We start from the raw sequence: 22,626 nt of genomic DNA, 5'->3' as shown, positions 1-22,626 counted from the left end.
TTTACTTCGTTCTTAGTCCAGACATAATCCATTTCATTCTGTTCCAAAAGCACATTTGACAAATCCTGCTGCTGCTTCTTCTTCTTCTTCTTCTTCTTCTTTGCATCATTACTCATCATGAATTGTGAAATTTGTGGAGTTTAAATATTGTTCTTCACTTCGGCTTTGGCTGAGACTCGTGGGATTTCTTGCCTGTGAGGTTGGGACCAAAAGATTTATAAGGGGAAAACTTGGTGTTTCTGAATTTTGGTCATTTTTTAGTTTGGGCAATCAACAGAGCTTGGCATGCCATCCCTTTTGGCCTGAAAATTTGAGCTTGGTCAAAAATTTTCAGTTTAGACTTGTGCTTGGACTGAGTTTGAGTTAATTAGTTTTAACTGAGTTTGATTGGTTTTATTTTTATTTATTTTTATATGTTTTGTTCATTAACATGTGGGGTAATTTTGCCTTGACTTAAATATAAGAAGCCATCTTGTGGTTCCATATGACCAGTAACCTTCATATATTTTGAAACTATCCAAAATACTATTTCTATTATTTTCTGTTAACAAGAGGTTGAAAAGATCAAAATATGCGCAAAAACTAATAATTTAATTAAAATATTATGACTGGACTTATATCTACACTCTAATCCCCATTCACCATTATCACTCAAAGTTAGACTACTAGCAACTTTCTAATTACCCACTATTCCATTTAAAAAATGATTTCGTTGCCTGTTCTTAACATGTCACTGTTGGCAACACTATGCAAAACATTGATTTGATGAAATTTGTTGCTGGTGTAAGGAGTAAGGTGTGACATTTGCATGAATATTAATCAAATTAGTTAATATCTTGATTTTATTGATTCATTGTGTAGACATTTCTTACCTTTGTAGCATATTTTGTCAATAAAAATTAATTAAATTGTGATTTTATACAATTTAAAAAAGCACTAGGGGGTTTAGTAGTTGTTGGTAAAAGGATTACTACTATATTTTTTTTAGTTGGGAGTTTGTCATATTTTTTTTATATTTAATGCTGCATTTGGAAGTACCAATTTGAAATCTTGGATTTAGATTTGTATTGATTTGAAGAAAAAAAAGAAAGAATAGAAACGTGTATCATTTTGTATTATGCTTTGTCCAAGTTCACAAAAATCCAAAAATCTCCCAAACATAGAATAAATATAAATTAAAATGCAATTTAATTTTACACTCCCATAACAAAAATCGTTCATTGTTCAAACCCTGCCTGAAGTTTTGTCGAACGGATTGACCTTGAACCAAAGTCTATGATTGAGTTTAAACAAAGTCTTATAGGAAAGCAGAGTCACCTTTTCATCTGGTCACACTCTGCACAGGTATGGAGTCGACTCATGGTTTGTTTAATGATTTTAGTCCAAGTTGTATCAGATATCCTGCAGTTAAATTAAATGAATTTCTCAATTATCTCAAACCCAAAGTTTCATAAAATGCAAATTATTTTTATACGACCAAGTTCTCTTTAGTACACACTCATCCTGATCTGAACCAGAAGAAAGCACCTGTTGCCAAGATAGATAGCATGTTAAAATTAGTTCAAATTGCCATCCTATTGGTTCTGCCAAGTAAACAATCATGCAATCATCTCATAATCCATGTCATGGTCCAAAGCCTAAACATACTATTCACTATTCAGACACCCAACACATTCATACTTCTCATGCACACAACTCATTGTTTCCACCGATTTTTATACTACAGTAAAACATCTACACCATGCTTTCAACACATCGCTAAGTCAATTTACCACAAGTGCAAATATTTTACATCAAATATGGTTAGCTCATGATGGCTTCTTTTAGGGCAATAAATACAGCTGCCCAAACGGATCCACCCATTTTTCTTCCTTGCAGCGTTATTTATGTGGGAGTAGTACATGAACCTATAAAAAAGTATAAAGCAACTCTCGACGATCAATGGACAAATTAGCTAGTAGGAAGGGAACTTTGGATCGACCTCAAGAGCCCAAGATTCCAGTCCTCCAATGATATCCCTAGCTGAAGTATAACCTATTTTGTGTAGGTATTGGACAGCCCTTTGTGAATCATTGCCTCTTCTGCAGACTACAAATAGAGGGGGAGCTGAACCGGAATCAGCATCCATGCCCTTGTGCCCTTCCTCTTTCTTCAAGGCTGCGGAAACTTCAGGCAACCTATGCTCCAAACTTGAAAGTGGGATGTTCAGGGACCCGGGAAGAGAGACAATATTGAAGTGGTGTGCTGGTCGTACGTCCACTAACACGTGTGCTTCTCTGCCAACAACTCTCTCGTTGTACTCTTTGCTACTTATTCTGCAATCCTTCGGAAGCAGGTTTAGCTTCAAAGGTGACTGCAGTCAATTGAAATTGCAGATACATTAGCTTCATCAAGACTATCCATTACATAGAAAAAGAAACACACGTTATGCTCACTAGGACAAAAAATAAAGTAAAACAGCTAGTAAAGTGAATAGTGGATGTGGAGTTGAGGACTAGGAAGATATTTTTAATTTTTAAGAACAAATGAAATCGAGCAATTCAATCAAAAGAGAATGAAATTGCAAATAGGAGACAAGTGAGCAGGGAAAAAAGATGACCGTGGACAGTGGTGACTGAGTGAACTTCTCGTAGTCAAAATCTTTGAAGTGTTGTTGGGTAAATGTAGCACCTTCTCCACAAACTTCACATTGCAATGACTTCCCTCGAATCTTAACCTAAGCAATATAAAACTATTGTTACATACCAGAAATGAGTGCAATATAGGACACACCAAAAAAAACTAGAAAGTCAAACAGACTCCCATAAAGCATTATTTATTTAGTTTACTGCAGGGAAAAATTAATTACTCATAAAATCAGATTGCTCACTGAGAGATACACGATGATATAGATCAATGTTATTCTATCTGAAAGGTGGAAACTGGAAAGTTTCCACCATCATGTCTTCCTACCACAGCCACCCAAGAATAAAAAAAAAATTATTTTCTTAGATGGGCCTGATAACATAATGGTTTGAAGTGGTGTTAAATGCAAAAGATAAAACCAAGATCTATTACATATGCTATGGTGCTGCAACCATCATGGAGCAGGGTCATGGTGGGTGGAAGTTTAGTTCTGCTAATCAACAATGACAACCCTTCACAAGAAAATCCTCCTGGCTACTCCCCATCACACAAGTAGACTAAAAATCTTGAAATTTATGTGTTATAGCAGAAATATAAGCATTAATCCATTTATGGGATTATATATAAAAGGCAAAAAATAAAAAAATATATATACAACAAAACAACGAAATACAGCTGATACTTATAGAACTTTAATTGAAGGCAACATGAAACATACGATACGAATCCTTGCAGACAATGCATCAAAAAGAAGCATCCGTCCTGAAAGTTGTTCACCAACAGCACTAGCAATCTTTATAGCCTCCAGGGCTTGGAGACAGCCAATGATACCGGGAACTGTAAAACAAACAGACAAAAACAAATAAATAAACATGGTATAATTTGTTTGTACTCATGCTTAAAAATGTAAAATGGCAAAGCAGTTTTTGAGGGGAAAATACCACTAGGATTATCAATATAGCAGGACAAAAAACAAACATGATAAATGCAGAACAGCATATGTTAGTTTTCTATCCATTTTCTACATAAATACTAACTAGTCCCAAGGAGAAGAATTGCATCTGGTAAGTAATGGCCAACATACAAGATATGATCTCCTCCCAAGTCATAGAAACAAATCAAAAAGTAAGGAGAACCTAAATATAGAATCTCACATCAAACCTAAACAAAATCTTCCCTAAGACTCTTTTGCAAATTCAGAAGGGTGAGAAAAATGAAGAATAGTTCACATGCCAAAATTTACTTAATAGATAAATTTTATATTAATAATTCACAATCAGAGGTGATTGGGGTGTCAACCACAACGAAAAACTCACCTACTCCTAGAACTCCACTGTCAGAGCATCTCTGACAGGCAGTGGTAGGTGGAGGAGCTGGAAATAAGCATCGATAGCACGGACCTCCTTTGTAGTTGTAAACCGTGAGCTATCATATATTTGATGATAAAGTCATTAAGAATTGATACAAAACAAATAATTGCTGAACGTAACATTCACAAATTCAGAGCCTATAAGAAACTCTATGCCAGATTCTGAACAGCAGAGTGCTTTATAACACACCTGTCCTTCCAATCCCAGTGCAGCACCTGATACAAGAGGCTGCATGGGCGTATATATGTGGTTAATACTAAGGTTAGAATAAAACAAAACTGCATTTTATAAGAACAAGCAATACAGAGGACCAGATTACCTTCCCCAACACAACACAGCAATCATTGATCATGTAACGGCTAGGAACATTGTCTGTTGCATCAATTATTATGTCATACCTAGAAAATTTTGCAGTCAAGGGAATGACAATTTCAGCAATATTTTGACACCACCCACACACAACACCATGCCCCCTTCCCCCCCTAAGAAAAAGAATTACTACATGAGAGAGAGAAAGAGAGAGAGAGAGAGAAGGGGGTGTGGGGGGAGATGGCACATCTAAATTTTTCTCAATCAAGGAAGGATACTTGCTCATTATTTCATAAGCATTGGAGGTGCGTAAAGCTTCTTTGTGTTTCACAATCTGAATAGTGGAGTTAATCCTGAGTTACAAACCTATGTTAGAAACAAGCAAGACTACAGAGAAAAAGGGAACAATAAAAGTTTAAAGTGACTTCCAATGGCGACCAAAGGGAGGTCATCCTTCATAATGTAGGATTCAAATGTGCAATTTGACATCAGGTAAAGGTAAAAAGACAATTCAATAACTGTAACGTACGATTGACAAGCAGCAGCAGCAGATTCAACTTTTGGCAGACCAATATATGCTTCAGAGTGGATAATCTGAAATGCAACAAAAGGCAATGGAAGAAGATTATTAAAGTAATTAAATAAATTTTAAATGGGGTGATCCACAGTATACTAATAGCATTTCAATAGCATGAAAGAATTTGATAAGCAAGTAGCACTTCAATAGAAAAGGCACAGGAGACTAAAAGTAGTGTTTCTGTTCTATCCCATATAAGTACTTCTACATATTTGAGGAGAAAAAGCTAGCGTTACCCCCTCCCCACTCCCCACCACCCTTTTTCATATTGCAAATTTGTACCTGCCTGTGCATGTTATTAAGCTCGACTATATCATGATCAACAATGCCAATGCGACCTGGAAACAAAATCCAAATGTGGGTTTCAAAAACTAAAAGGAAAGCTTGAAATTAATAAAATATAAAATGAAAAATAAAAATAAAGGTTATATTAAAAAACTCATTTGTGCATATGTGATCAGACACATTAGAATAATTTTGGTAACCATGGGAACAAAATGTCAACAGTATATCTCATTGGCCTAAAAAGAGAGACAAAAAATTATAAATTGCCACTACAAACTTAAATATCTTTGGCTCTTATCTTCTCAAGCCAATCTCTTACCAACACCACAGGCTGCAAGATATAGCAAAGCAGGTGAACCCAATCCCCCAGCACCGACAACTAAAATTGAAGATTTCGCGAGATTTGACTGCCCTACAAGAAAAAAACTCTCAAAATTAGAAACAAAAGATATGTTGCTTTGTTTCTCCTACACACACACATATACCATAGAAACCCAAACCTCCTCTCTCTCTCTCTCCACTTCTTTTATCTTCTCTTTATACTCTCCAGCCAATTGAAAAAGAAAAAATCTATTCTCTTTACTCATCATTAGTAAAGTGAAATAAATAAGAGGAGAAAAATAAGTTGCCTTTTCTCTTCTGTCCTCTAACCAATCCAAAGAATTGGAGAGAAAGTAAAAGCATGTTTGATTGTGGAAAACATATTTGGTTTTCCATTTTAAGTTTTCCAAGTACATACCAAACTGGCACCTTATTTTTTAAAAAGAAATATTTATATGGAGAACTTGGAAAGCAATAAAAAGATATTTTCTGTATATCTTACACAAACGTTAAGAAAGTGAAAATTTTATAATTCTTTAAAAAACTAAAAATTAAAAACATGAAAATTATATTCCAAACCTAAAATGCCCTTCAAAATTTCTCCTCTTCTTTCCACTTCTCTTCGATCAAACGGAGAAGGTACCATTTATTTTGATTGATATTCATAATTAAAAAAATTGCACCATGAACTTCATTCGACCGAAGAAAAGTTTTTTTTTTTTTCTCTCCATGGAAATCCAGGGAAACAACCATATCTAGGAAAGTTTTGCATGAAACAAACTAAGCATAATGAAAACTATAGGCATTTCCAAGGCAGAATAAGAGCATCCCTGCTTCTGAAAGCAAAATTAAACCGATTCTAGCTCTTAAGATCTACATAAATACTTCCAAAATGTAAACAGTTAATAATAGCAAGAGAAGAAAACCTTAAAATAAAATTAAAAAAAAACACACACACACAAGGCCGTCGCCGTTCAAATTTTAAACCTACAGGAATTCAAAATTCATGCTCCAATGGTAACAGAGAAGAAGCCATGAGCATTTGCAGATGTGTATGTATCAATATAAGTATATTTATCAAAACCTTGAACCCCAAAGGAAGGAAGCAAGAGGTGCCGGCTGTATCTGTGGATCATCTGAGGCGACAATCCGTGACCAGCGAAGGAATCTCCGAACGCCGAAGGGCATGAATCATTCGAAACGGCGTCGTCTTTCAACCGAGACTGGCTAAGCTGAGCTTCGAGGAGTGAGATGCGCTGCTCTATGTCATTCTTTGCAGATTTCAAACTCTCTAGCTCGCGGAGAATTCGAGCCGCATCGTCTCCATTGGAGTCCATTGATGGGCACAGAGGGAGCGCGAAAGGGAAAAAAGAAAGCTGAAGAGCTACGCAAAGCAGCGAGTAGGAAGCGACGCCGGTCACCAAAACCCTAACGGGGATAAGCCGAATTTAACTTCGTTTAATTTTATGCATATTCAAATTTAATGTGTTAAAAGTATTCAGGTCTAATGAATTAAAAATATGCAAAAAAAAAAAAATACAATTTTATGAAGAATTATATTTATTTTTTAAACATAAAAAAAATAAAATTTGAGGTTTATAATTTATTGTACTAAATATAATCTAAGTAAAATTTAAGGAAATTAAAATAATTTAAGGTAACAATTTTATGAAGAATGTATAGCATTGTAATAATTATATATGTAAATTAATAATTAAAAATACAATTTTTTTTATACTAAACATAGATGATAATTAATTTTTCAAGATAGTATTTGGGAGCATATATTTGAGGTTTGAATTTGTGTGGATTCGACAAAAATATCATATAATTTTTTATTATATTTTATCAAAATTCATATAAATCTAAATTTAAGTTTTCAAATGTTATCTCCAAGTGCAGTGTGAGATTATTTGTGTAAATATAGATTTTAAGTCTTGAGCTTGAATTATGTAGATTTATAGGAAACTCACTAAACTTTTATAATACCGTTAACTTGTGTTTATTTAAATGAGTTAAAGTACTAAAATGTCTCATGCAATTAATATTAATATATTTTTATTAATTTTTATTAGTATTATATTCTACTCTCCTAATATTTTTAGGTTTATTACATAATTATTGAGATCCGACGTTGTACAAAATAAATATGAAAACTTTTTATTTTAATTTATATATGACATATTTATTATTGATTAATGTATACAATATTCTCACCGGTCTTGAGGAATATACCTAAACTACTTAATGTCTTAATACTAGTAAAGACTATGGTAAACAATTTGACTGTTATTTGGAAGTTTAAAGAAAAATAATATCATCATTTAAGGGCAATTTTACTTATTAAATTTGCATATTTTGTTGGTTCGAAGGCAACCCAAGAGAAGGGAGTGAATTGGGTTTATAAAAATTGAGTGTTTGATACAAAAGTTAAAGCAAATAACACACAATAAGCAAAACACATAATATGAAAGAAATTTAAATTAAAAAGATAGGGAAAAGAAATGTAAGCATTTTTATAGTGTCTCGGCTATTCACGACTACGTTCAGTCTCTTAAGACCAATTGTCTTAAGATTTCACTATTCTCTTATTGTAACAGAGACTAGGGAACCAATTATAACCCTTTATTTTAACAGAGAAAAGGAAATTAGGACACAATCTTTGTTTTTCAAAGATCAAGGAACCAATATAACAAAACTTAGAAATGAAAATTCCTTACAAGAAAGATTTACAATACAAGCTTACAAAAATAAGCTCTCAAAGAATAATCAAATATAGACCCAAGAGTTTTTTTTCAAATATTGATAATAGAAAGCATAAGGAGAGAATAAGAGACAACTGAAAGTAAGAGCACTTGGTAGTTCAATATAGATAACTTTTTGAACATTTTCAAGGCTTTGGATGACATATATATATAGAGTTTGGATGAAAACTAGTCGTTTTCTACTCGTTAAAGCATTTTGGCTAGTCATACTAGTTGACCACTTAATGAGTCCGATCAACTGCTCATTAGCAGTTAGAGAAGGTAAAGTAACTACTAGAAAGCAGAAAATCCTAGACCAATCAATCGCCTTCAAGGCCGGTCAACTATCTCTTGGGGCCGATCGACTGCCCTTAGCACATAGGTCGGGGTTTGATAATCTTTTGATTCCATTTTACCAATTTAAGTCCATATATGTTATATGTTATATTTTCTCATAGTTTTACAATGTAAATTATATTACAATTGAGAGATTATTAATACAGTTAAATAAATTTGAACATTTCACATCTTCTCTCAACTTTTTAACTTTAATGGTTTTAATCTTGCAAATAACTTAAATATAAAACCATTAGTCGATAATTAGTTTATTATCATCAAAACCAAGTAAATGAAACCTTGGGGCTAATATTTTCATCTAATATATTATTTTTTATCAATAAAACTAATGATTTTATGATTTTTCATAGTTTTAAATATTATAGAGGGGTTTAGTGTTTATAATAAAATCATATAATGACTCAATGATTTTTGTCCAAACACGAGGAGTTTATGCAACTTTTATTATTTTTAAAAAATGATTTTTTTACCAATTGATATAACCTAGAAGAAGCCTCAATATTAAACTCGATATTAACTTATGTTTCACCAAAATACATCAATGGGTCAATAGAAATGAGGTAACTTTCATTAATAAAAGTAAGGAGTTAGCACACTAATATTTACTCCCTATTAACATATCCACAATCAAAGTATAACTCTTGAAATCCAAATAAATATTCATTAGTAGGGAAATAAATAAGAAGTTATCATGAATGCCTATAAAAAAGACTCCTTAAGGAAGGTAAAACATCTCATTTCATCCTCACTCCTTTACTATTATGGTTGTTAGCCTTGGTGGCTACGTGATCTTAATTGTCATGTTTTAATTATAATAACCCATTAGTGGTTCTAGGTAAGTTTATCTTTGCATAATAAGTTATGAGAAGTTAAACTCAAACTGCAAAGATTGAGTAGAATCTTAAATGGTTGTATTTAGAGACCCAAAAAATAATAATAATAAGTATGAAAAAGGAGAAATGGTTTGGTGCAAGGCCAAACCGTCGACGGTTTCCCTTGTGCCAGCAACCTATAAATAGACTTCTAAGTCATTTTATTTGTAAAAAAAATCAAAACTCTCTCTCTCTCTCTCTCTCTCTCTCTCTCTCTCTCTCTCTCTCTCTCTCTCTCTCTCTCTCTCTCTCCTAGGTTGTGAAATGCTCTTCCTCTTTTTTTGATTTCTCGTCCGATTCAACCTAAATTGAAGGATAAACGGCATTTCGGGATTCCGGCGACGATTCTCCGCAATTGAACTGGAGCGATTTCGTAGTTCAGACATTCCAGACACCGCTCCAAAATTAGGGTAAGGAAGATGTTTTAAAGTTTAATTGGTCATTGAGAGTATATGAGCTTAGGAATGTTAAAATTGTTGTTATTCTAGGGTTGAGTTAATTAAATTAGGGTTTATGGATACAGAGTTTGGTGCGTACGCCGTAGGCACGGTTTTAGGATCCCTGCAGGCATTTATCCAGGAATTAGGTAAGGGGAAAGATTGTGTCAAGTATTTTTTAGAAATTTTAGCGATTAAAATGCAATATTTGTTTATAGAAATTATATTTATGATTTTTTTGGGAATTCAGGCATTTAAAAATGCTATCATGAATTAATGTGTATCTTTGGCAAAACAGGCATTTTGAGTTGAGTAAACTCTAGAAGCAAATTTAATACCATTTTTCAGCGAAACATATTTTTCCTAGGGAGAAAGTATATTTTAGAATAATACTCAAACTGTGAGGCCTGAGTGTGACTATTATTTAGAATAGATAAGTAGGTTAGAATATTTTATGATTATACAAAACATGTGCAGCTAGATAATGATTTCCAAAAAATGCTATAAACCTTATAGAAATTATGATATAATTCAGTTTCGGCCGGCCTAGTGCCGCAACAGCTTAATTTCAGTTGGCCTAGTGTCGTGATAGATCAGCCGGCCTAGTGTTGTAACAGCTCAGTTTCAGCCGGCTTTATGTCGTGATCAAATATTTATGACATATTTTACGTAGAAATATGAAAATTAGATATGTTACAGTTATAATATATGAAATATACTATATGATATCAGAACCCTAATGGACTAGGTATGTTTTGAGCATGGTACCGTAGCTAGCTAGCAAGATCAGAGGAGTATTGTAGAGAGCAGGATACCCCCTATGTCTGGCCCTTAACGTGTTGCAGAGAGCAGGATGGGTTCAGACCAGGTTGGGTGTATAGATCAGTCAGTGCAACCATACTTCTTAAATAGAGTGTTGGTATTAGATAGTCGATTGACTCGTGAAGTGTTGCGGAGAGCAGGATACCCCCTGTGTCCGGTCCAAGAAGTGTTGCAGAGAGCAGGATGGGTTCGAACTAGGATGGGTGGGCAATTGTACTTATAGACTTTATGTTTGACTTAACATGGAAGGCCAACCACTTTTAAGTCCAGTTTATGGGCCGCACAACCTGGTCATGTGAGGTTATTACATGATGAGATTTATGAATGTCCTAGGGAAAGTTTTACGTACGTATAGATGTATTAGACGATTTACTTACTCAGAGGTATGGACTACCCTATTTGTAGGGTAAGTGGATGAGTTAGGGTTAAATGGATTTTTAGGTTGAGACCCTAGGAGCACTTTTTAGTCTTTTGTGGATGATTGTATGTATATGTATATTGCAGATTTAATAGAACTCTGGTATGGTTTCTAGTATTTATGACATCTATATGATTTTATGTTTTCCGCTGCTTAGGTATCAAAGTTTTATGAAAGATATATCCCTAGTACCCATGAGTCTAGGTTAACCATGACTACGACAGTTTAGCTGGATATTATGTACGTTGTTATATGGAAAAAAAAATATATGGTAAATAAGGCAGGTCGTTACAGGTTAGCCTTACCCCCAGCGTTATCCAGGATCCATGACATATTTCATGTGTCTATGTTGAAGAAATACGTCTCAGATCCGTCACACGTAATATGTTATGAGGCACTGGAGCTTGGAGATACTTTATCATATGAAGAAGTGTCAGCTCAAATCCTAGATCATAAAAAGCAAAAACTACACACCAAGAAACTTCCACTGGTAAAAGTACTCTGGAGGAATCATGCAATTGAGGAAGTCTCGTGAGAGCTAGAGGAGGAAATGCGTTAGAAGTACCCATATCTATTTAGTGAGGCCTAGCATTAGCCAGGAAGAAAAGTAATGGTCTTGGACAAGTTTTAATCTTCATTAGACTTAATATATTTCATATACTTTTGTCCAAGAATATTTTAAATCATTAAAAGACTTTTTGATTAGGAAAAACAAAGCAATCGTCAACTAATGTAGTGCAACCTTAAGTCCTAAACACCCTTCGGTACTTGGGGTATAAATTTTGTTAGAAAATTCCAAAAGGTACGATATTAGTGTCCTTGGACAGTTAAGACAAAATCCCACAACTTTCATGTTGATGACTTTTTCTGATTCAGGGCACTCATTGACGAGTGGGGGCCACTAGTCGATGAGTCGCAAGTAGAATGGTAACGATTGCTGGCAGAGTGTGACTAGTCGACGAGAGTAGGGGACTCGTCGACAAGTGGTCTCGTGCCCGACGCCATAATGACTAGAAAATGGCTAGTTCTCAAGCAAATCTCATGAGATTTTATCCCAACGGCTAGTTAACGTTCATATTGGTTTTTTCGCTATAAATACAAGCTATTAGGCTTATTTAGACATTGTTTTTTATCATTCTTAGTGAAAAACATCTTTGATTACAAAACCTAGGTACTTTGCATATTAGTTCTTCATTTCACGTGCTCATTCTCTCTTGCGCACTTATCTTGTGTGATTCAATCCTAGAGAGAATTGTGTGAACTTTGATTTGTATTTGTTATCAGCTCAAATTAAAGGAGCATCTCTTTGTAAATCATCTTCTTGGTTGTAAAGGTTCTTTATGAACCGCTTGGTGAAGGCTTTTTGTGAGCACTGTAGGGATTTGTTCTTGAGTGTAAGGATTTGTTCTCGAGTATAGGGATTTGTTCTCGAGTGTAAGGCTTCTCCGCCGGTGAAGGAGATCATATAGTGGAATCCTTGAGTTGGTCTCAAGGCGTGGATGTAGGCTTGGTGCCGAACCACGTAAAAATACCGGTGTTGATCTTCTCTCCCTATACTCTTTTTTATTTATCTTGTGCATGATTTAAATTTCATATATTGTGATTTAATTTCTTGAATCTGGTCAAGAGTTTTATTTTGTAAAAAAATTATATATCCGCAAAAAGAGTCCATTTACCCCCCCTCTAACTCTATATACTCTTGGGTGGGACGATTAACGTAGGTCATATAATCCTTCAAAATTTCCTGACTTAGGCATTGAAGTGGTCCCCTGGAGTACAACTCAAACCCTTCAAGTCGTTTTCTTTCATTTATGGAAAGTGATCAAAGTCGAGATTGATCCAAATTCTCCTAGACAAATTTTGGCAACAGTAGTTGATGTTGAGTGCAAGAAACTTGGAAGGATTTCTTTCTAAAACTCAATCATGGCTACATCATACAATTTTGAGTCCGAAGCCATTATTCGATATCAATCAGCCCAATCAATTCACTCCCTACCACTAGACAATTCAACTCAAATTGTGTCTTTAGACTAATTTCTAGCCTTCCGAAGGAAATAGAAGGCATGTTTAGCATGATCTTACAATAGAAAAAAGACCATATGGAACATGGCTCAAGGGTTGTTCAAACAGAAACAATACCTAAGGATATAGCGGCGGTACCATATGAACTAGCCTTAAAATTTTCAAATCTGATAGAGAAAGTAGAATGAGTTAACAATGTCGGCATTAACGAGCAACAATCCTTGGAATTTGAAGAAAAACTCAAGAAAATTGATCAATTGGACAAATTGGTGAAAGAAGTCTGCAGCTAACCCTTAAAAAGGGAAACCTCAGCAAGATCTTCTGATCCCTTTTTTACCAATGGAACAATGGAGATCCCTATGCCTAGTGAATTCAAAATACACATTTAATGAGCATCACTCATGAGACAACATGATACAGACATTGTTCGACAAAAAATCTGATCTATTTGATAAATATTGATCATGAGGCCCAAAATGCCCATTTAATGAGCGTCGCTAATGAGGCAATAAGAGACGAAAATTGCTCTATAACGCCCCGACCCGCCACGAGGGGCCCGAGGTGCTACTTTAGTGACGTTTGTGTACCTAATACCTTATTCATCAAATATAATACACATATACACAGCGGAAATAAAATGCAAAATCCTCAAATTACATTACCAGAGTTCTAATTATCTTTATACACAAATATATCCATTTTCACATAATTACAACCCCTAAAATTCCACAAAAATAAACTCTTTGTCCATACACACTACCTACACAAATTTACACCGCTAGCTCGGTTCCTCTAACCTGCTAGACTCGATCTCTGAGATTTCCTGAAAAGATAGTTTGTAAAGTAGGGGTAAGGCACAGTTCAGTAAGAGAAAGATTAAGTTAATGTCAGTGTGTGGCCAGCATGCATTTAGTCTACAGAAAATAACCAGCTCACTAAATAGATAAGCACATTTATAAAATTATTCTTATTTTACACTCACACACACAACTAACCAAGGATAAGGAAGATTACCTGCCCATACAAGTAGCTTCTCTATACTCTAATACCATTACTGCTATTAGAGCACTCACCTTTCTCAGCAAGCCCTCGAAATTATCTTATTAATTATTCATATTCACATAAATTAACAGATATGCATTTAAGACTCTTCCTGTGACAAACACGTCATTTACTTCCCCCATGGCACGGGTTGTGCAGTCCGAAGGCTGGAGTAAGTCTAGATGATCAATCCAAACGAAGTCAAAAAGCAACATCTACAAACACATCTGCAGGCATCCATAGCAAAGCTGCAGGTCCAACGCCCTTACTTCAACCTCACGCAGGCAGTCAGCTGGACCCCCCTACATTTCTATTCAGAACAGTGTGGGTGCACATGGTCTAACTAACAATGGTACTGTGCTCACAATATACTGGTCCCCAGGGTTTTTAAAGCATATCATGCAATTTAGATAATATAAATCACAATTTAAAATATCAATTCACATATATTTCCTGTTATTTCAAAAATCTGGCCCTCGGCCACAAATACAATCCGGCTCACAATTGTTTAAATAAAATCTCGGCCCTTAGCCGTCATATCAAATTCATGTATTATTTACAAGCAGTTTCAATATTTTTGCAACAATTCCAGTATTTTACAAACTGTTCCAATATTTCGCAAACAGTCTCAAATCTAGTTAAGCAATAAATTCTACCAAATAATCATCGCCCACACGATTTTAACATTTAAACATAACCATATAAACAACCAAACTTTCCACCATTCGTTTCTATTCAAAATATCATACCATATATCCTAAGTTTGTAAAATTCATTTCGAACGGTTGGTTTTTGAAATAACTTTTAAAATCTCAAATAAATAAATAAATTTAATCGGTTCAAATTAAATAAGATTCCTGACTTAACTTAATCTCCTTACTTGATTCTTAAAAAGCCCAATAGAACTCCGGCTTACGCCCCATGGCGTTCAAAAGCCCTGAACCCTAAAATTTAAATTTCACCCTATTATTCGTCACAATCCCCAGAATAACTTTTTCTAAAATTCCCTTAGATTCTAAATACCCTAAATAGCCTAATAAAAGCCTAAATTATTAAATTTACCCCGATTTAAGATTGATGCCCCAGAGCTACAATTCGAAAACCCGCTCCAGTTAGATTGTAGAGAATCTCCCCACGAATTTCTTGGTAATTTCCGTTCGTTAATTGGACTTAAGATTTAAGAAAAATTGAGGTAAGAGTGAAAATTGGCCTTACCCTAGGAGATATGCTTACGCAGCTCTTACGACAAATCCGCTCGAGTAGGATTGTCGGTGGCGGTGATAGGAACCCAACAATATCTTCGGATTTCCGATCGGTCGAATATTGGCCGAGAAAATGAGGAGAGAATGAGAGGAGACGAGGAGAGTGACAGAGAGTGGGAGAGGCGCTGAGAGAGGGAGAGAATGCAGGCCTCTGTCTATTTCATTGAAATCATCCAGAACTTTCAGGATGATTTCCTTTTTTTTTTAACATATAATATATATATATATAAAACTTAATTTAATTTATTTCATTTAATAATAATTAATTAATAATTATCTTTTTTTTTTTTTTTTTAGAATCACTACATCCTCCTACAATAATTATTTTTGGGGCGTTACATGCTCGATAAAAAATTGGCCCATCTAATGAGCACCGTTCATGAGTCTAAAAATACCCATTTAATAAGCACCGCTCTTAAGGCAACAAGAAACAGATACTACTCGACAAAAAATTGACCCATGATAAGGATCGTTCATGAGACCCCAAAATGTCCATTTGTTGAACACCCCTCACGAGGCAATAAAAGATAGACACTGCTGAGCAAAAAACTGAACCATCTTATGAGCACTGCTCATGATGCTAAAAAATGCCCATTTGATGAACGTTGCTCATAAGACAACAAAATATGAACATTATTCCGCAAAAAATTGGTCTATCTAATGAGTGCCGCTCATGAGACTAAAAAATGTCCATCTAATGAGCACTACTCATGAGACAATAAAAGATGGACATTGTTATGCAAAAATTGGTCTATTTTATGAGCATTGCTTATAAGTGCCAAATGTCCATCTAATGAGCACCATTTATGATACTAAAAAATTTCTATTTGATGAGCACCACTAGACAACAAGGGACAGAAATAGTTCAAAAAAATTAGTCTATCTAATGAGCAATGCTCATGAGATCTAAAGATGTCCATACGATAAGCACCACTCATGAGATAACAAGAGACGAGCACTACTCTGCAGAGTATAAGCCCATATGATGAGCATCACTTATGTGGCAATAAGAAACAAGCACTGTTCAGTATAATATTGACTTATCTAATGAGCACTACTAATGAGACCCAAAGATATCCATATGATGACTTAATCTGAATCTTACGATAATAAAAATACTTATTATAAATGCAATCTACTCTCAATTCTAAGACCCTTGAATAAGAAGAATTAAACTCTTTATAAATTATCCAATATTATTATTAGCATAATAAGCTATACATTTCAACTATTACCACTAATAATTTAAGCTATAAAATAAAATTCTAATACTTGTATGATTAATCATTGCATATATTTTTGTAATTAATCAATTTTTTGTAAAGTTAATGAAAACTTTTTACTCAGAGTTGATTTAAGCATAATTATATTAATTTTTTAAATAAACTCTAAATTTTAATATTATCATCACAAATCAAAACTTAATCCTAAGAAATAAATATAATTAACAAATAAGGGGGAAAAAAGAAGAAGGGAAAACTCTTTCATCTTGGCTTGCACATTTCATCAATTTTGTGTGCAAAGTATAATTTTTCATAAAAAAAAAAGTATAAAATCCTCACACAAATTTATTGCATAAAGTTGTCTTAAAGTGGGCTATGATAATAAAATTCGAAAATGTTTGATTCTTTATAAGATGCATATTAAAAAAAACTAATATTTATAATAAGCTTATAATTATCCCTATAAGACAAAGATTGAATCAAGATTGCAAGTAATTAAAAAAATGATAGGATGATAAACTTTAATCAAGTAATTAAACTGAATTGACATAAATAATATGAGTGACTTATGACTTTGATGAACTTAAATCATTTGTTCGATTATTCTTGAGAGTTTATCCCTTTAAATTATCAAGGGCGCGTTAATGGGCAGGTGACTTTCACCTCTAATTTGATACCACATTATAGTGTCAAAAAGAGCGTATGACTGGAGCCCCGTACTATTAAAACATAAATAAATAATTAAATTTGACAACTAATTTTTCCATCCGGCCAGGGATCATGATTGTAGCTTAATTATGAGCAGGCAACATCGTGACAACTAGCTCCTTATCCAAACAAGATTCGTCCACCGATGCGATGACGTGGCAAATCAACAATGTGCCACGTTGCTGGGGCAATCCAAGCCGGCAGGCACGTGTACATCTCAATCTGATCAACACCGGATCCACTTCATTCGACTGTTCCTGTTCCGAAACCTAGTAGTAGTCTCCAAACGACTTTCCTCTTGCTTTCCGATCTCAGTCTCGGTTGCTTTTACGGCGTTCACACCACCATGGCCGGCCACCTTCTTCGTCTTCGCTACAATTCCCGGCGATCGCCGCTGCTCCGGCCCGTAACCGCGCGTCTCCAACCCCCCATCCTGGTACGTCCGTAATTTTTATCAACATTTGCTTGTGCCGCTGATCTTTACTTCTTCCTGCTTCTTCGTATATAGGATATAGCTTTTGTGATTTTGTTTCTTTTTACTAATTTATTATTAATTTTTCCCTCTTATTCTAGCGATCGAATGCATTTATAATGTTTGTAGATTTAATTTTTTCACAAAATTGAATATGTTTTAAAGATGTTAGAATGCGAGCATCAATTATGAGATGAATTGTATTTCCTTATTAATTTAATTTTCTGTTTAACCTTAATTATTTTTAAAAAAAAATTAATAATATACAAAATTAAAGGGTGGAATTTTAATGTGATTTGAGGCTGACGATGAGTGCGTGCGTGTGCGTGTATGAATTTTTATTCGATAAAAAGTGGTATAGAGAAGAGAGCAAGGGAAGCGGCGGGAGACATGGAGTGGAGGAGAGGGCGCCGTCCACGGCGGAAGCGTTCAAGAGAGTGGCGGAGGAGAAGGAGCAGTTGAAGAGGGTGGAGGAGGAGATGGCCCGGCGGGGCGACGAGACCAGAACGGTTAAAAAGGCACCGGAAGCTGCAGAGTTTGAAGCCATTTCGGCCGGTGACGCTGACAACAACATTGAATCCGGGCGGCGAGAGAAAGTATAGCTAAGGATATGGATGAACTTTGGGAAAGCATAATTATATTGGGACCATATAATAAAACATACATGTGAATAGTATGTGCTTACCTTGTTGACTTGTTGCACCTTTGTTTTTTATTTTTATTTTTATTTTTTGAACTTTGAAGGGCTTGTCATTTTATTTTTATTTTTTTTTGGAAGAAGAGCTTGTGTAAAATAATAATAAAGCATTTGAAAAAAACAATTTTTCATTAAAAATACTAAGTTCTTCCCATTGGATAAACGCCAATTAAGGACACTATCTTTACATTATAAAGTTGGAGGATTCTACCCTGTGGTTCAGGTAATAGTGCTGATTGTGAGAGTGTCTCTCACGAGATTAGGTGTTCAAACCCTCTCGAGTTTATTTTCGTTCCTGGATTTTTTAAATTTACCTTCCTTTGAAGTTGTGGAGTCGATTTAAAGGGGCATTGGATTAGTCATGTGGACCGTAAAACGGACACGTGGAAATTCGGTCCGTAATTCAAAAAAAAAAAAAGTTGGAGGATTCTTAGGTTGGACCATTAATTTTGGATCTTATTTAGGTAAGTTTTAATATAATTTTATATTATATGTTGTTTAAATTTAATATAAATTTAAATAATTTTAAAATTTATTTTTATATGTTTAAGGAATCTATTTAGATTAAGATTTTATTTAGGAAAAAAAAATGAATGAAAAAAATTAAGCAATTTATATCCCCTCTTTGATATTTAATATTTTTAATTTTTAGTCATATATAAGGAAAATGACTTTTTTTTTTAAATAAAATTTTTGATCCAGACGGATGTAAAGTATTATTTTAATGTAATTAAGAATTAATTAAATTTAAATATTTTTATTAATAATTAAATATAAAAATATGAATTTTTTTAATATTTTTTTTTCTTACCATAGATTTTGGATTTGAATTTATATTAGATTTAGATAAATTGTAATATTTAATTGGATTGAAATTTAATTAAGATATCATTTAAAATTTTAAATATTAATGAAGTATTAAAAAAAAGATTAGAGTGGCAGCCCTATTCTCCTTTGTTCAAGCAGCATCACACCAAATCTAGGGTTTCTTTGGGAAATAGCCCATTGTAAAAAATGTGTGCATATGTGCGAAAGAGAGAAAAAAAAATAATTCTTCTTTAAAAAAATTCCAATTTAGAAACTTGGATACTGGAAAGCATGAAAGGAAAAGGAAAATGTTAGATGAAATGATTTAAGTTTGGTTTAGAAATATTCTTATTATCTAATTTTCGAAGGATTGTTTTGTAACTTTTTATATGAATGTTGGAAAATTGTAGAACAAAATGATATTTTTTAAATTTGTATAAATTTGAAAATAAAAAATAAAATTATTCTTTATTTTTAAATATGAAAGGACTTATTTTTCCTTTTATTTTTGTTATTTGAAAAGGCTCTGCATGTTTTTTTATAGTAGATATAGAGGAAAAATGTTTGGTTAATGGAGGCAAGAAGATTAGGGTTATTCGGTATAATTGTTTTAAAAAAATTAAAAATAAAAATCTTAAATGAGAAATAAAAAATTATAAATTGAGGACTAATAAAATGAGTGATTAATAATTTTTAAATGAATGATTTAATTAAAAAGGTTAAATTTTAAACAGTAAAACTTTGGGGATGTTATATGTCATCATAATTTGTTTTGTTGTTGCAATGTAATAGAACTAAATATTAATGATATTAAATAGTACCTTAATTAAATATCAGGATAATAAATAAGTAATAATATATTATCACTATAATATTATATTATTTTTAACTATAAATGTATTTTTAAGCGGACACCATATCTCTAGATCGGTGCTAATATGTTAATAAAGTAAATAAGTGACTAAGAGGCCTCTCAAAAATCATAATATACAGCATACACACATGAACATGCATATTAACATTCTCATCATCTCTTTTTCAAATTATAATACTCAAAATACATGTTTATCATATACTAATATCGCATTTTTTTTATCAGTTAGTGAGATCGAAGTCGTATTTCTCTACCCACTTTTCATAATTGTGTATATTTCTAATTTTCACCAATATAATCTCCTCTTACACGATCTAACGTTTGTATATAACGAGGAAAAGCTATGTTACATGCGAAAATGCAATTTAAACAAAGCTCATCTGTAGTAACCCGAACCAAAATAAATAAATATAATAATAAATATTTTGAAAGAAATATTTTTAGGTATTTATATATAAATATCTTGAAGGGAATATTTTAAGTTACTTAAAGGACTAAGTTACGTTTTTATCAATCATAAGTAGCGTTCGGACTGCCATTTGCTCATGGGCAACCTCAACATGCTTTGATCCATAGCAAGCAAGGGCTGGATCCAAAACAAACCACAAAATGATTCAACAAGAACATAAAGAGGACCAATAAACTTTGAAAGTCAAAAGCAAAATCTCAACAAAAATATTCCACAATCACGACAAAATTAATCAAAAAAGAAGATTTTACCAAATCACTGAATAAAACCAGGGACCAAAAGCTGAAAAATAGAATATGAGAAACTTTATTTGTTTGTACATTAAGTTTGTGTGTGCTAGAGTGGGAGTGTTGAGATTGACCTTTTTTTTTTTTTGAGTCCACTTTAAGACCGCTCAAGATCATATTTAATATGTTAGTCCATTCAAGCAAATGTTCTGCCCAAATCATATTTCAAGTAATTCAAAGACATGATAGACAAAATTTAAATAAGAAATGGGATGAGCATTTTAGAAGATGCATAAGAAGTTTGTATAGCAAGCAAACATTTTAGAAGATGCATAAGAACTTTGTATAGCAAACAATGTGGCATTGTCAACTCTTTACTTGATTGGAAGCAAAACTTTTCTTTTGGGGCTATGAGTATCTCCAAGTTGAGAAAATAACGGCTTATGAGAAAGAATATGAAGTTTGAGTGATCTGATGAGTGCGAGCAGAATTTTCAAGAACTGAAGCAGTGACTAGTTACTGCTCCTGTGTTGACCATTCCATTAGGAGATGGGAGATCTTTGATTTAAAGTGATGCCTCTAAAAAGGGTCTCGGCTGTGTCATTATGCACCAAGGTAAAGTTATTGCTTACACTTCTCGTCAACTCAAAGCGTACGAGAAGAACTACCCGACACACGACATGGAATTGGAAGCATTAGCGTATACACTAAAGTTCTTCAGACACTACCTGTACGGTGAAAGGTGCGAGATTTTTACGGATCATAAAAGTCTTAAGTACTTTTTCATTTAGAATGAGTTGAATATGAGGCAGCGGAGATGGCTTGACCTGATAAAGGACTACAATTGTACCATTAGCTACCACCCAGAAAAAGCTAATGTGGTAGCTGATGCTTTGAGTCAGAAGTCAGTAGATGCGTCAGTATCGATAGTGGGAGTTCAGCATCAGATCGGTATAGAACTACGAATGTTGGGTGTGGAGATGGTGAAAGGAAATCACCAAGGAATCATTGCTAGCCTGGTTATGCAACCGACCTTATGGGAAAAGATCAGGACAACTCAGATGAAAGATACAGAGCTGGTAGAAGTTATAGAGGGAGTGCAGAATGGATTGAAACCAGATTTCAATATCTCATATGACAGGGTGTTGAGATTTCACACCAGGATATGTGTACCGAATGATGTTGAGATTAAACGGGTCATTCTAGAAAAGGCACATCGCTCGCTCTATACAGTGCATCCAGGTAGCACGAAGATGTATAGGGATCTGCAAGAATCTGTCAAGTGGTCCAACATGAAAAGAGATATCGCCCGTTTCGTTTAGCAGTGTTTGACATACCAGCAAGTGAAAGCCGAACATCAGAGGCTAGCGGGACCATTGCAACCACTTCTCATTCTTAAATGGAAGTGGGAGCACATTTTCATGGATTTTGTCATAGGGTTGCCATTAGCACTTCACGCGAGCAGAATGTTATTTGGGTAGTTGTTGACAGACTGACAAAGACTGCCCATTTAATTCCGGTTAAAGTCTATTATTCTATGAATAAGTTGACAGAGTTTTACGTTCAGGAGATAGTTAGATTGCATGGGGTGCTAATGTCTATCGTTTTGGATAAGGATTCGTGATTTACTTTTCGATTTTTAAAGAGTCTATAGGAAGCGTTGGGATCTTAACTCATGTTCAGTACT

The 22,626-nt window shown here is 34.0% G+C and overlaps 2 protein-coding genes across 2 annotated transcripts; one reads left to right on the top strand and one right to left on the bottom strand.

Annotated features, from left to right (window-relative positions):
• Positions 1-1,745: 1,745 nt before the first annotated feature.
• Positions 1,746-6,972, bottom strand: LOC131164477 (adenylyltransferase and sulfurtransferase MOCS3). Its single transcript, XM_058121694.1, has 11 exons — positions 6,572-6,972; positions 5,486-5,578; positions 5,164-5,219; positions 4,834-4,898; positions 4,583-4,657; positions 4,315-4,393; positions 4,185-4,223; positions 3,942-4,050; positions 3,344-3,462; positions 2,600-2,716; positions 1,746-2,353 (listed from the first exon to the last, which is right to left on the bottom strand). Exons 1-11 carry the CDS (start codon positions 6,822-6,824, stop codon positions 1,955-1,957), a joined length of 1,404 nt encoding a protein of 467 aa, XP_057977677.1. The 5' UTR covers positions 6,825-6,972; the 3' UTR covers positions 1,746-1,954.
• Positions 6,973-17,450: 10,478 nt separating this feature from the next.
• On the top strand, positions 17,451-18,700 carry LOC131164470 (uncharacterized). The gene is made up of 2 exons (XM_058121683.1): positions 17,451-17,829; positions 18,219-18,700. Exons 1-2 carry the CDS (start codon positions 17,740-17,742, stop codon positions 18,465-18,467), a joined length of 339 nt encoding a protein of 112 aa, XP_057977666.1. The 5' UTR covers positions 17,451-17,739; the 3' UTR covers positions 18,468-18,700.
• The last annotated feature ends 3,926 nt before the right edge of the window (positions 18,701-22,626 follow it).

This window comes from Malania oleifera, chromosome 1 (genome assembly GCF_029873635.1).
Source record: "Malania oleifera isolate guangnan ecotype guangnan chromosome 1, ASM2987363v1, whole genome shotgun sequence".
NCBI lineage: Eukaryota > Viridiplantae > Streptophyta > Magnoliopsida > Santalales > Ximeniaceae > Malania > Malania oleifera.
This window is presented reverse-complemented; position numbering and strand designations above follow the sequence as displayed.